Source organism: Haliotis asinina, chromosome 2, assembly GCF_037392515.1.
Source record: "Haliotis asinina isolate JCU_RB_2024 chromosome 2, JCU_Hal_asi_v2, whole genome shotgun sequence".
Lineage (NCBI taxonomy): Eukaryota > Metazoa > Mollusca > Gastropoda > Lepetellida > Haliotidae > Haliotis > Haliotis asinina.
In genome coordinates, this window is record NC_090281.1 from 6,599,439 (window position 1) to 6,614,955 (window position 15,517).

The window sequence follows — 15,517 nt, forward strand, 5'->3', positions numbered from 1 at the left end:
CAACCCGAAGATCGACATGAATGGATATTATTTGAAAATTTTTAACACATGCCGTGTACTGCCACAGTTGAATTAAATAATTCCCCTGAGGGAGTTGTTATATGTTAGCTAATATCTCTATGCCGAACCCCAACTATCGTCTACTACATCCGTTCTGGTTTTGCTTTTGAGACGAACCCTCCTAGAGGTTTCTTTTATAGTGATGGTGAGACTCATTGGCTTCAGCTATTTTGAATATGCTATCGTTTATAATAAAGCTAAGTCTAATTTAAAAAATGGGCAATGAAAAAGTGTCCTTTGTAATACAATGTCATCACTAATTTGCATAAAGTCATGGTCTGTTCCAGACAGTTGATCTGGAAAAAGTCAGCATTGCTCATTTCTGCACTAATTTCTCCTGAATAAAGACCGTCTATCACGTCTCCTATCGCCCTACCACTGGAACTGACATATAGTTTGTAGTTTTTCCCGAGCTTAGCTTAACAGATACAACACACTTTCAGATATCAACTCCATACATAAATGTGAATAGACAGCTGGTTTCCTATTTCCGACAGCGCTTTTACTCAATCACTCATCCACCAAAAACAGATATCTACAGGGATGGTGCCTGGCTGGTCGGACAAATACAATGTTGTATTCTGCAAGCTGTCTAGAAAGGTATTTCGCTCAAGCCAATATTGATCCAATTTCTGACTGCTTTGTCTTAAGAAATGTGTCTGACTGTGTCAATGGCTACACACACACACACAGAGACTAATACGCCAGCGTCCTATGGTAGCTTGTCGGGATTAGTTTTGGAAGCTGTCGGGCTTTGTTGGAAACATAAAAAAATATGGACCGCACTGCCTGGTGTGGTGGAGCTACCGCCCAGATCGAATGTTCAAGAGACGCGGGTGCTAGAGAAAGCTGCAGATGGATGTATCAAGGATAGTTTAGAAAACAGGCTAAAAGTATCCCTCTCTCCCTCTTGGGTTCATTTTTTTCTTTTCTCGGCCGTGTAGGGCACCACGATCCCTGCGTTGATACAATGTGTTGTGTTGTATGGTGGAATGATGAATGAGAAGGGATTTTTTTTCTCAAGGGGATGTAACTCCAGGTTAGTTGATTGGTGGCGCACATAAAGGTGGTGTGACCTGTGTACGTCATTCTCGGTCAGGTTTTTTTGTATATGGATATTACTACTTACATAAGTGTAACCTTTGCTCCTTCATGTCACTACGAAGAGCTATTTTCCGTTTTTCAGAGATATGTTTCCTGTTGGCTGAAGAACCATGAGAATGAAATGGTTGAGATTAAATGGATTGAGCTTAATGAGAGTTAGCAAATTATATTCTTCCAATACTGATTTTTATTTTGTATTTGTGAAATGTGTATATATATGTGTGACTTACGCGATTACTCTAAACCCTCAAGTAATATGCTACTACGTCGTCGAGGGAACGATTCCACTCTTTAAATGTTTATCTCTGGTGTTACGTATCAGGCTTCGGCATTGCGTAACTGGCTGCGTTAGGATTTGCTGCATATATTGTACATTGTGTAAATACGTCTCTTACGAGTAAACCACGATGGTGATGGGCAGTGTTGTACACAACCAGCTGATACGATGTGTTGTGTCTGGGTGGAATGCAGAGGCTGTAGAAGGATGATATCATAAGTAAAATACCATTTGGGTTATAAATGTGTAACATATATGTATTTGAGAAAAGATATGATGCGCTAAGAACATGATTAAGATGTTTGTGAAAACCAGAACATATATTCATTATTAATTATAACAAACAATTTCTGGTGTTATAGTATGCAAGAGTAGTTTTAAATCCATACCTTAGTTGAACTTAAAAGCCGACACAACTCTAGATAGCCGAGGGCACGCCTTGTGTGTAACGGATACATACGTGATTTGAAGAATATTACCGAATCTTCATTGGGAAAACTTTTTCTAGACAGACAATTCCAGTCCACAATTCATGGATGGGTGATATTTGAAGATCTTTCATAATGTCATCCACGCCTTTTGCTACATCTGAAGAAGTGCATACCTGAAATACAACTTCTTTTTGTGTCGACGCCTTCAGATGTTCCAGATGACGTATAATGTGATGATGTAGGACTCTGACGTCACTTCCGAAAACGTCTATGAGATACCGGAGTCCACGTTGACATTCCATTGGAGTTCCAACTGTAAGAAGTGACACTTTACAGTGATCGCATGTCGACTTGAGAGCAAATGTGTCCACTGCCAGTATGTATTTCACATTTGACGGCAGAGGACGAAGAGCAACCCGATCTATTATTATTTTGACTTCAGGGAACAGTGTGTCTCGGGATTTGGCGTCTTCTAACAATGCCGTCATAGCCGATGAGTTTACCTCCTCCAGAAATGCCGTCCTGTGTGATGGAAAATCCGTCTCCACACTCGTAAATCGGTAACTTAAGATGGACTGCAATACAGAAGTACATGAGATGATAGTTGTATGAAATCACAACAGACAAACAGCTGTAGAATTACGTTTTTTGTGAAGAGCATGTGATCGTAGGGTAAATAATCGAGTTGGCGTCAAATGAGCGATCTACAGAACGCCAATACATTGGTGGGGGGTGGGGGGGTGTGTGGGTAGTCTAGTGGGTAAAGCATTCGCTCGTCACGCCGAAGACCCGGGTTCGATTCCCCACATGGGTACAAGGTGTGAAGCCCATTTTCTGGTGTCCCCCGCCGTGATATTGCTAAAATCGGCGTAAAACTAAACTGACTCACCCACTCTCCCATACGATGGCATTTGTCAAGTCCACCCGATCCCGTTAGTCCACTCTTGCGACAAACATGGGTTGCTGAATACCAATTCTGCTCCGGGATCTTCACAAATAGGTCTAACTACACAGAATATCACATCGAATCTTATAAAACGTAAGTTATTCGGTCTGTTGAAACGTTGAATTGTTTTCATAACCTTTCACGGATACTACTTGGCCAGGGATCGAGAGCCAGCCAAGGGTTGAGACGTTTTCTGAAAAATACTGCAGTACTCATTGCTCACGTCCACGTATCACAACATTAAGACGGGACAGACAAATACCAGTGACCTTGACCATTTCAAACCTTTGGTTTGTCCATCATATCACACCCATAAACTAATGTCAAACAACATCATTGCAACGTGACCCTTTGGTGTTTAGAGTACACATCATTCGAAAAACATTAGAGTAGACCCAGTTTGTGAAGATGTAAAACAGTGGGTGAATATGAGCTGGACTTTACGCCATTTTTAGCTATATTTCAGTAGCACCACCACGGGTGACACCGGAAATGGGCTTCAAATTGTACCCATGTGGGGAATCGAACCTGTGCCTTCGGTTTGACTAGCGAACGCTTTGACCACTGGGCTGCCCACTGCCCCAAATGTCAAAGAGCATCCTACAATTCTTGCTCTGAAGCCCTCTCAAAGATACAGTATTCATAGCCTCTGCAAAACAATTCAAAATGCTTGAGAGTAGACGTGGAGAACAGTTACACGTTTGACGTGCGTACCTGTGACAAGATAAGGCTGTGTGCTTTTGCTAGTCCCTACTTTCATGCTTTGGCCATTTACTTTTCAGTGACTTCATGACGCGTGCTACCGTAGCTTCGATTTCTCAGCAAATGCCTCATACCAACAGAATTTGATACTGATTCACAAATACACACTTAAGATACTGCCAAGGATCTTTTAAGAAAAGGAAAAGGCTCAGCTACTAATGAGTGAGTGAGTGAGTTAGTATTTAACGTCACATCGGCAGTATTGCAGCCATATCGTGACGAGAACGATTAATTATAAAAATACAAATGAATTACTAGCACGGACATTGTAAAACCCTGTCAACGAAGGACAGTAAAACTGACTAGAATATCACAGAAAAGAATATAAAACTGAATAGACCTAAAACAATGTATCTATAGAGGACAGTACAATATAAAAATGAGCTATAGGTTGCCAACAACTGAAGGTAGATCACCATACTAAGGACCATGGGGACTTACAGTACATTTGCTTCCTGCATGGACCCTAGTTGGATTTACATCATCCCTTCAGCTGTTAGCAATTTAGACAAATCTAGCCATAAAGTAAAAACACACTTATTCTACGATTAAAAAGCTGGAAAACTGAAATGTACGTCAAATGTTTTTGGACTTACGTACGCTCTCAGGAGGACAATTATTTTACGGTACTTCAACCCCCTTTGAGGGTACAGCCACTAACGATTTGAGTTACTAATTTAATCTTCCAATTTTAAAATATTTATCTATTTACAGTTCGGTTAACAAATTTAATTCCTTTAAAAATGCAATAATTAAATGAGGACTAACACTGTCGAAAAGATCCTTCTTAGTATCTGAATTAAAATACTGATCCCTTGTGATGGAATACTCAACACAGTCAAGCAAGATATGCTTGACTGTGATTCTTTCATCACAAGGGATGCAGAACGGAGGATCCTCACCTTTCAAAAGGTATTCATGTGTATATCTGGTGTGGCCAATACGACATCGCCGCATGATGACCTCTTCAAATCTGGACTGACAACCCAAGTAGGTGTAACCAATATAGGGTTTTATTGCTTGTAATTTATTTATGCCCACTTGGGTGTCCCACATCTTCTGCATCAGATCACGGATGTAAGTTCTAATGCTGGCTTTATAATCAGAGTATGGAATAAGAAGTGGTGTCACAGATTTTTTGAGTGCTGCCTTGGCAGCAAGATCGGCCATTGCGTTACCGGAAATACCTACGTGGCTGGGTAACCAACAAAAGACGATGTCGTATTGGCCAGTGGCAAGATTATTATACAATTCAATAATTTCTATTAAAAGTGGATGTTTACAAGAGATATTTTTAATAGCCTGGAGGCAAGAAAGAGAGTCTGAATAGATTATATATTGTTTACGTTTAGGGTGTCTTTGAATATATTTGAGAGCTGTTAATATGGCGTTAGCTTCTGCTGTAAAAATAGAACTATTATCTGGTAATCGAGAAGATATTGTTCTGGATCCAATGACAGTGGCACAAGCAACTGCGCCACCGTCCTTGGACCCATCTGTAAATAAGGATTTATAATTGCTATATTTATGTTGCAGTTGATTATATTCTTGTTTATACTGTAATTCATTCGTTTCTGATTTTTTAAAAGTCGTTAATGTTAGGTCATCTTGTGGCCTAACCAACTGCCAAGGAGGAGAAGAAAGAAGACGGGAAGGAGCTATGTTTTCCAGCTCAATGCTGGCAGCAGAAATAAGTGGTTTTATTCTTAAACCACGAGGCGGAACAAGAGAAGATTTCTTTTTGTATAAATCCTCATACAGGGGATTGAAAACACAGTTATATGCAGGGTTGGACTCATTTGAATATAGTTTTGTTACATACTGTAAAGCTAATTTTATACGTCGCTGCTCAAGAGATGGTTCGTCGGCCTCGACATACAGGCTGTCAACAGGTGAAGTTCTGAAGGAGCCAAGACAAAGTCTTAGACCTTGATGATGGACTGAATCTAATAGTTTTAAGTTGCCTTTGCAGGCTCCACCATAGACAATGGAGCCATAATCGTGTTTCGAACGCACGAGAGATCGATATAGATGGAGAAGGGAAGCTTGATCCCCTCCCCATTTTGAATTTGAAATTACTTTCAATAAGTCAAGTGCTTTCAGGCATTTAGTTTTAAGTGATTTAATATGTGGTAGAAACGTTAAGTGTGAGTCAAAAATGAGACCCAAGAACTTAGCTTCCTTCACAAGTTTGATGGGAGTGCCATCTAGAGAGAGTTCAGGGTCCTTATGTGGCTTATATTTTCTACAAAAATGTATACAATTAGTTTTGGATTTAGAAAATTTAAGGCCGTTTTCAAGACACCATTTATTTATTTTGTTTAAACACAACTGCAGTTGCCGTTCAATAGTATGCATGTTTTTACCACGACAAGAAATATTAAAATCATCCACAAATAACGATCCATCAATTGAATCGTTTAAAACTTTTGATAAACTATTTATCTTTATACTAAAAAGTGTGACTGACAAAATACTGCCTTGTGGAACACCCTGATCCTGATTGTAATGATCAGACAGGGTAGAACCCACACGGACCTGGAATTGTCTGTTATTTAAAAACTTGGCTATAAATTCAGGCAAACGACCTCGCAAACCGAAGCCATGTAAATCTCGTAAAATGCCATATTTCCAAGTTGTGTCATATGCTTTTTCAAGATCAAAAAAGATAGACACAGCGTGCTGTTTGTTAATTAATGCGTTTTTTACAAATGATTCCAAACGAACTAAGTGATCGACTGTACTTCTGTTTTTTCCGGAAACCACATTGTATATCTGTGATAAGGTTATTAGTTTCCAAGTACCAAACAAGTCGATTATTTATCATGCGTTCCATGGTCTTGCAAACACAGCTTGTCAATGAAATCGGACGATAATTGGACGGATCCGTATGATCACATCCAGGTTTAGGTATGGGTACCACTATTGCATCACGCCATGAAGAAGGAAATTTCCCGGAAGTCCAAATATCATCAAATATATACAAGAGCGTCTCTAAACAGGATTCTGGTAAGTGCTTCAGAAGTTGATAATGTATGTTATCAGCTCCTGTAGCAGTGTTGTGAGCTTGATCAAGAGCAGTATGGAGTTCATGAATAGAAAATGTTTCATTATAATCTTCCCCATTATCAGAATTGAAATTAATACTTTTCTTTTCTTGTTGTTTTTGATACTGCTGGAATTTAGGTAAATAGTTAGAAGAGGAAGAGTGTTTAGCAAGGGTTTCACCCAGTTTATTTGCAATATCAGATTTATCCGTAAGTAACTGATCTCCATGTTTAAGATGATGGACAGTAGATTTAGTACCTTTACCTTTAATTTTCTGCACCATGTTCCATACCTTGGACATGGGTGTCCGAGAATTTATTTTGGATACATAATTTTGCCAAGATTGGCGTTTGTTCTGTTTATAAGTACGCCGTGCTTTAGCATTTAAAATTTTAAATTTATTTAAATTATGGACCATAGGATGGCGACGGAAATAATGTTCTGCTTTTCTCCTTGCCTTCCTAACTTGTTTGCACTCATCGTCTAACCATTGTTTTCTTATGTGTGGAACTACAGAGGACATTGGTATACACTCATCAGCTATGGAATTCAGTTCATCAGAGAAGCATTTAATAGCATCGGGAACGTCCATAAATAGCCCAGGTTTAAGTTTTTCAGCACACAGTGTTTCATATAAAGCCCAGCTAGCCTTTTTAAAATTTCGCCTTGATGATGGAGGAACATCAGATGGAGTTACAGCTTTTAATACAGTAGGAAAATGGTCACTTCCACAGAGGTCATCGTGGACTGACCATTCGAATTCATTTAGTAGTTCTGAATTTGTGAGTGACAAGTCAAGAGCAGAATAGGTCCCCGTACCAGGGTGTAAATATGTATTGGAACCATCATTATAAATACATAAATCATTGTCAGAACAAAAATCCTCCAATAACTTACCTTTAGTGTTTGTAGCTACACTACCCCAGAGTGGGTTGTGTCCATTTGAATCTCCCATTATAATACAGGGCTTCGGGAGCTGGTCATATAGAGCTTGAAAATCAGTTTTGGCAAACGTCGAAGACGGCGAAATTTAAAGGGAGCATAGCGTAAACGCTACATGTAAAGTAACTCTCAATGCAACAGCCTACATATTAGTATTAAGTGAAAGATGGCTTTGAATAACGTTTTGTCTGACTAGAACGGATGATCCGCCAGTGGCCCTATCACCCGGTGGTGAAAAACAATGATATGCATTAAATTGACGAAGGTCAAATGTATCTGTTTGTTTTTAAATATGTCTCTTGGAGACATATCGCTGAAGGTGTAAAATCTTGGACTAATAGCTGTAGTTCATGTAAATTAGTCCTCAATCCTCTGCAGTTCCACTGTATAATATTATTAGAATAAACTATCTTTTGGGGGGATTTATTGGGGATCTACCCCGCACTCTTTTGGAGGGCAACAAGCTATGTGCCCTAGAATGGACGTTTTCAGAAATGTCCATGTCTTCAAGAGACCCGTATTTATTGAACAATTGAATTTTGTTCTGTGACCCTTTAGGAGCTCTGCCACTTTGTTGTTTTGAAGCATCAGGCTTTGGCTTCGATTTATTTTTCACAGTTTGTTGACTATCAGCTGTGGATTGAGACTTTGAGTGTGACTGAGATGATGATTTGTGATCAGAAGAAGACTTTGAGGTACTAGGAAGTGATTCCTCAGTCTGAGATGATATGGCAGGGTACAAATGCTGTGGAGAATCACAATTTACCCAAGTCAAGGTAGTTTGGCAGCCTGTGGATGATTTTGTTATTTTAGGGGTAGACTCCAATGAAGTTTTTGCTACTGTAGCATAACTTTCTGGAAGATCAGACCTCTTTACCAGTTTTTTTGCCTCAGAAAAGGAGATATTTTGAGTAAACTTTATTCTGTTTATCTCCATTTGCTCTTTCCAAATAGGACACTGTTTTGAAAATGAGGAATGGTCGCCTGAGCAGTTGGTGCATTTTTTGACGTTACTGTCACAATCTTCTGTTGTGTGTGTCTTTTCACTGCAGTGAGCACACACAACAGACAATGTGCAAGTATTGACACCGTGGCCGAACTTTTGGCATTTGAAACACCGAAGGGGATTCGGAATGTACTTTTCCACACTGATATTACAGTATCCAGCTTTAAGTGATGTTGGAGCACTAGGTGATGAGAAAGAAAACAGATAGGTATTAGTTTGAATAGTTGTGTTGTTTTTACGGGCTGTGAAACGTTTGACATATAATACACCCTGATCTTTCATTTCGTAAGCGATATCAAGTTCAGACATGTCTGCCACTGAGCGATCTCGATCACGTACGATCCCCTTGCTCGTGTTCAGTGTTTTGTGGGCCGTGACAGTAACCGGAGTGCCAACGAAAGTGTCAGTGTTCAAAAGGTTCGTTGACTGTTGCCTTTTGGCGCACTCGATCAACAGTGCACCAGAACGTAATTTTCTAATGTTCTTTACATCACCGGCAATGCCTTGAATACCTTTAGACACCGCAAAAGGGTTTAACTTTAAAGGTGCATTATCTTTGGTCTCAATGACAATAAAACGTGGCCAGTAGTCAATGTGTTTAGACGTTCTGAGGACATCAACAGGGTCATTTTCAAGAGGACGTTTACTCTTTTTAGTGGGGGTTTCGTAAGCCATGGTGAGTTATTTAGGTTTCATCATCCGAGCTCCCCACCCACCACGGAGTATCACAAGGACAATGCTAAAAACAAGCGGGCCTCCAGCTTGCAGCACCAAGGATACCCGGATGATATACTCCAGTAGAAAAATCAAAGGATTAATATTTCCACCAGATTGGCCCATGAGCCACCGCCTTCTGGGCATACGACTCTAGGCAAAAACATATATAAACTGATGAATTGCAAATTACAATCTCCAAGGAGCCAAGCATGAAAAATCAAATTACCAGTTTCATAAATTTTGAGCATGAAATAGTTGTAGCTCAGGGCTTGGCGTGACCAGCCGATTGATAGAACTGGGCCAGTTCTACCACCCGTCTAGGTGAAGTAAGGGCCAAAGTGGTGTGTTGAGCAATAGGAACACTGATCCTGCTCCCATTGCCCTCAACCACCAGGATCCCCTCCTCCACCGACACAGGGCCGCAACCCACGGCAAACGGGTTGGTGGACCAAATATCCCCCCGGGTCCACTACGTGGGGGGGGGGGGGGGGGGGTGTCGGCGAGCTCTTGGCGTTACCCAGCACCCACCACGAGGAGGTGGCTCGCCACGGGTGCCTCTCATCTACTAATGATGGTAATGATTCCATTTATTGGTTTCCTCTATGTTCATGTAGCAGTTTTTATGAATTTTGTAGATGAACCAACCGCTGCATGATGTAATATGTGGACGGCCGACCCGTTGCATGTCATGGGTGTCATATTTCCTACTAGCGTATAACTGAAAATCCATCTTAATCTGAACCACGCCATGGCATTGTGTGAGCGTTACTAGAACCTGCGAGTTTTGCCGAGTCCCTGAGAGGAAAAACGCTTGTGTATGAAGACCTACAATGAGAGACGAAGGCATGCACATTGTGCTCATCATCTCACACACACAAAGAGAATGTAAATCACGACCCTCACGTCGGGAATATGTACTGAGGTGTATTACTAACTTTCATAATGATTGTTTATCTATTGAACTCCAGTCCCAGTAATTCCAGTTAAATAAACAATTGTAAACAGTGTACAGGTGTTTTACGTATAGGGTAAAACATGACCCGAGGGCATTCTTAAGAAGTATGGATGTATATTCTATTGTCTCGCCAGGTGCTCACCCCAGCGCACGCCCTCTGGACGCGCCTTTGGGTTCCCACATGTGGCCGATGCCTCTTCCTGTCTTCATACCCGTTTGATTCAAATCGTTACGGGTAAGACTTGTATATGTGAAATGTGTTGCATTCATTGCCATGAGTGACTTAGGTACAAACCTTTCTGCACGATACATTATAGGTCTCCTCAAGGGTTTTCTTCATTGCTTCAAAGTTGCGACTGCTGATGGTCACTGCGTCGTACTTAATGCTGTCTACGTCTTTGTAGTCAGCGTAAACGTGTTTGAGTAGGCGACTGTAAATACCCTGTCCCCGGAAGCCTTCCTTCACCCTACCACCTCGTAGATGAAAGGTCATACCATCGTCGATAAGATGAACACAGCAGAAGCCAACCTATTGGTACAGAAGCCACTTAGAACAATGTATAAAAAAAAAAAAAAATTATTAAATCTGTCGGTATCATTTCCTTTAATGCTACTGTACTGTACTGTCTGGAACAGACAAAAAAACTGTTTTGTGTAACATATGTTATAAATGGGATTATACTGTCTTGGTACCCACACACTAAGAGTCAGGCACCTAATCGCCAATAGACAAAGTCAGCTGCCTAACCCCGCTCAGCCACCGCGACTCCCACATTGTGTTATCAAAACCTGTTTTAGGCTGCTACTTTGTATCCGCCAAGACGTGCCAATAGCATATATCGAAATAGCCCACATCGGCATAACCGGGCGTTAAGTGGCGTGCGTAATAGGATATTCAGAAAAGCATCCTTACTCGTAAAATCGTGCAAAAGTTTAATAGTTGCTGAGAACAATAGATCAGACTATAGATGGCGATTAGGTCGCTCAGCCAGGTATGACGACGAACCGTTGACTCACGTGAGATGAATGCATAGGCTGTCAACAGGCGCAGGGGGACGTTTCGATATGTCATGCCTTCTTATGTGTGTTGTATATGTTTTATCTATTCATTAATATCTTACGTATTTCTCTTCAATAACGTTTATGTTGATATGTGTAAAAGAGTGTGATACCCAGAGATATGCTTAAATCATATTAAATATCTCAAATTATACAGGTGACATGACCACCCCAAGACCGACAGGACTGGATATTATTTGTAAATTGTTATGACATACCGTTTGCTTACACAGTTTAATTCATCTCAAGGATTATTTTATCTCAGCTGATATCTCTATCCCCCAGTCCGACCCGAAACACTGTTTGCGACACCCGTCCTGGTTTTGAGAAGAACCCTTCTACTTGTTTCTTTTCATAGTGATTGTGAGACTTGTAGCAACATCCTTAATTGTTTCAGTATTTAAGTTATTATATTTTTACGTCAGGTATCGTTAATAATGAAGCTAAGTTAATTTTCAAAATGGACATTGAAAAACGTGTCCTATGATAATACGATATCCTGCACACTAATGTACAGAAAGCCATCTTCTGAATAAATCAGTTTGGACAGGGAAAAGCGCATTGAGTAAAGTCTTTGTCTGCGTTTCCTATCTCCCTACTACTGAGAAAGTGGTTAGGCCAAACTTAGCTTAACAGATATTTCACACTTTCACAAAAAGTACATAAATTGTAGATATAAATGCCAAAATATGTACGTATTTCGTTTCTATTTCCGACCGCACTATAATATCATTTCCTCTCTGTGTGCAATCTTTCATGCAAGCGCTTCAAACATGAATATCATAATTATGGTAACTGGGAACATTTGCCACAAGGGTGGACATGGCACTGACGATAATCTGTTCTGTAGACATAATGGCAGTACTCACCGAAAGGTCACAAGACACATGTCTGCGAGTGAGTTAGTTTAGTTTTGGGCATTTTTAGCAAAAGCCAGCAAAGACATCTGATGCGGGTTTCACACAATGTACCCGTTTGGGGAATCGGAACACAGGTCTTCAGCGAGACGAGCGGGAATAAGGGTTGGATTTTCATAAAATACTGACATCAACATTCTCATTTTCCCATTGTTATTTCCATTTTTGAAGTCTGTATTACTGAACTTTACATTGTTTCATGTTACGGACACGTGTCTAGAAAACATAAGAGAAATTCCCGTCTTTTAAAAAGGCTTTTAGAAGTTGAATAAGTGACATGACTCTTCAGACCAACATTAATTCTATTGACCCTATTGTAATGGCTTCATAATTCCCATGATTGTCCGCGAATAGCCAGAACTGGTGACAAACCTGTGTTGTGAAGCTACTCACTATCTCCTTTCCGATGATGTAGACATATGACCTGACGTTACAGTCGTCCATGAAGGTGTGGTAGCAATGGCGAAGGTAGTCAATTCCCCTGATCACGTCCCCAATAGCCATTACGTCGTCAAAGTCATCAACCGTGGCACGCCTAATGTGATAGTCGGCCATGGTTTCACTACAAAGAAACATGGACTAGGAAGTGCTGAAGCCTCTTACGCTGGGCATATGTTGCTGATGTGAAATTATAACTTCTCGGGAAGATAATACAGAAAAGTCCAGTGAATGACTTTGGTACACAACACACGCACCTGTTCAGATGATTATAATGTTGCGGTCTAATTACAGCAACGGCGCTTTCATCAGCACAATGTACACATAGTATTCAGAAAGTTGGAGACGGATAGACGGCTGACTGTCCCTAGCTGCGGGGCTCACTCCAGCGCTCGCTCATGTTACAGCTCATGTTCATCAATAGCAGATAGTCCGATACGGTGTTTATCAGGAATATAGGCTACGTCAATTCACTTTGAAGTCCAGTGGTAATGACGATCCAGACAGGGTGACAGCTGGGATGTAATTGTTTACCTGCTATTTATATGTTTATTTTTCTATATTCCCACGTGACTATTATTCAAGTTGTCAGCCACTTCATACTACATGACACTGCACACTATCAGTTGATGTACATACCGAACTAAGGAATAGATAGGTGGATTATTCAGCCTGTAAATCCTACACGTATCCTGTGTTTTGTGCGTTTTAACACTCCCCAAAATGTAGCCAATGGAGATAACAACCTTAGTTAACACATGTACACGGTTATTTAATTACGAGAACGTGCCTTGTCCAGTTACTCCACAAAGGGGACTTTTATTTCGATTACCAAACAACCCCGTAATTGTGAATGCGAGTCCCACGCCAACGGGTACAGAGTGTCTTACATTAACAATGTCATAAAGACCGACTACCTGGTCTACTTTGATGTCCTTCATATGGCGGTAGTGTCCATGGCGTAAAAGCATGTTTTTAACGTCTGTCACGACTACTAAGATAGGCTTGAGATCATCGCATCACCAGTACTCAATGAATATGGAATATTGTTGAGCTTGAAGTAAAACGTATCTACATGTGGCCTTTGCACAAGAGAGTGTGTTAGTTTACGCTGCTTTTGCCAAAACTACAGGAATTTCGAACCCGGGGACACCAGAAATCTGCTTCACACATTGAGCTCCTGTGGGAATCGAACTCCGGTCTTCGGCGTGACTTGTGAACGCTTTAACCAGATGCCAGTAGGTTTTAACGACTATGTTTTCTCCTTTAGCAAAAAAAAACACACATGGCATTCATTACATATCTGCACAACTAAAAACACTGCTGACAAAACCATTTCGACAGACGTGCATTGGATCTATCATACATGTCTATAGACGTGTTACTGCGTGTACAATATTGTTTTCGTGAACGTTCAGTACGACCAGTGTTGTTAAATCTAGGGTTTAAATTTGTCACTTTAGACGGAATGTTGTTTGGAAGATTCCGCAACATTCTACAACCGAATGGTTTTCAGCATAGTTTACCCATATCGGTATGGAAAAAACATGTACTTCTATAGTAAATAAAGGGCACCCTTTAGACTTAGTCAGCACCCATTGTGTCTCACGTTACAGGCAGACCAGCACTTTTAATTGGAGAGTAGAAACTCGATAATAGAAGCTATGCGTCTACATATATGAATAGTACTTTCAACCTGGGACTCAACGCGCAAAGTGACAAGAATGACTGTTGTCGAGGTGTACCGCTATTATACCTGTCAGGGAGAGCGGTGCGGTATATAGAGGACATTGTATGAGTGCGAAACTATATGTTATTAAATGTTGTTATTTCCCAAACGAGAGTCATACCGGTATTTAGGCCCGAATGTCGTAAACATTGCATGTGTGGACACGAATATAATATTTTGTTTATTACGGAAGTAGTTAAAACGAGGAAAACGCAAATCTACTTTGGCTACCTACTGTCGCGTAATCGTATTATAGAATCATCTAACTTCGAGATTATTTCTGGGTATTCGTCTTGGGAATATATTTGTACACATACAGCCACTGTCGTACATACCCTAGAAAAAGCATGCGTTTCATGCCAGGTGAGCCATTGGTCTGTCGTCATTGTCTGGCATGGCATGACATTGTCAACGTGTTCATATATGGTTGGTGCGTCGACTTCGGATCGGCTCATGGATAGGATGACTGGAGAATTACATACATGCAATACTTTGACGAAGTGATGAATACGTTGGTGAAGACGAAGGCATAGTTTAGTTGTTCAGACTTCTTTAGTTGGTTTCACAAGACATGACAAACAAGTATACATGAATGAGGTGAGCGGACTTCCAGCTCAACCCCAGGGATCTCACCTGCGAGCGGCATAATCCTGCTCGCGGTCGTCCCTACAAAGACAGTCGGAATGCCGGCCTCCACACTCACATCCAGTATAGAGTGAGTGAGTGAGTGAGTTAATATTTAACGTCACATCGGCAATATTTCAGCCATATCGTGACGAGAACATTTCTATATTGAAATGAAATATGTATACATTATAAACACCTGTCGTCAAAGGACAGTAAAACAACTAGAATATCACAGTTACATTTAAAACTAGTGTGGAGAGTTAAAACAAATACCACTGTTTGGACAATACAATATAAAATACGGGCTGTAGATCGCCAACAACTGAAGGCAGATCACCATACTAGGGACCATGGGGACTTACATTACTTTTGCTACCTGCATGGACCCTAGCTGGATTTACACCATCCCCTCAGCCGTTGGTGATTGTAGGAAAATGTAGCCGAAATTTAAAATGACAAAAATACTACGATTAAAAATTGGTCAGTTTGGATTTCACTT

General features: G+C 40.6%; 1 protein-coding gene across 1 annotated transcript; it reads right to left on the reverse strand.

The window, feature by feature from the left end:
- Window positions 1-1,916: 1,916 nt before the first annotated feature.
- LOC137274769 (histidine N-acetyltransferase-like) lies at window positions 1,917-12,779 on the reverse strand. The gene is made up of 3 exons (XM_067808104.1): window positions 12,618-12,779; window positions 10,544-10,777; window positions 1,917-2,447 (listed from the first exon to the last, which is right to left on the reverse strand). Exons 1-3 carry the CDS (start codon window positions 12,777-12,779, stop codon window positions 1,917-1,919), a joined length of 927 nt encoding a protein of 308 aa, XP_067664205.1.
- Window positions 12,780-15,517: the final 2,738 nt, after the last annotated feature.

Bases quoted from the DNA above. Each gene is read 5' to 3' on its own strand.
- LOC137274769 (XM_067808104.1), bottom strand. From the start codon at position 12,779: ATGGCCGACTATCACATTAGGCGTGCCACGGTTGATGACTTTGACGAC. The intron at 10,778-12,617 runs GTGAGTAGCTTC...CTGTACCAATAG, and splicing joins ACATCATCGGAAAGGAGATA to GTTGGCTTCTGCTGTGTTCA. The intron at 2,448-10,543 runs GTTTGTACCTAA...TCTGTATTGCAG, and splicing joins ATAATGTATCGTGCAGAAAG to TCCATCTTAAGTTACCGATT.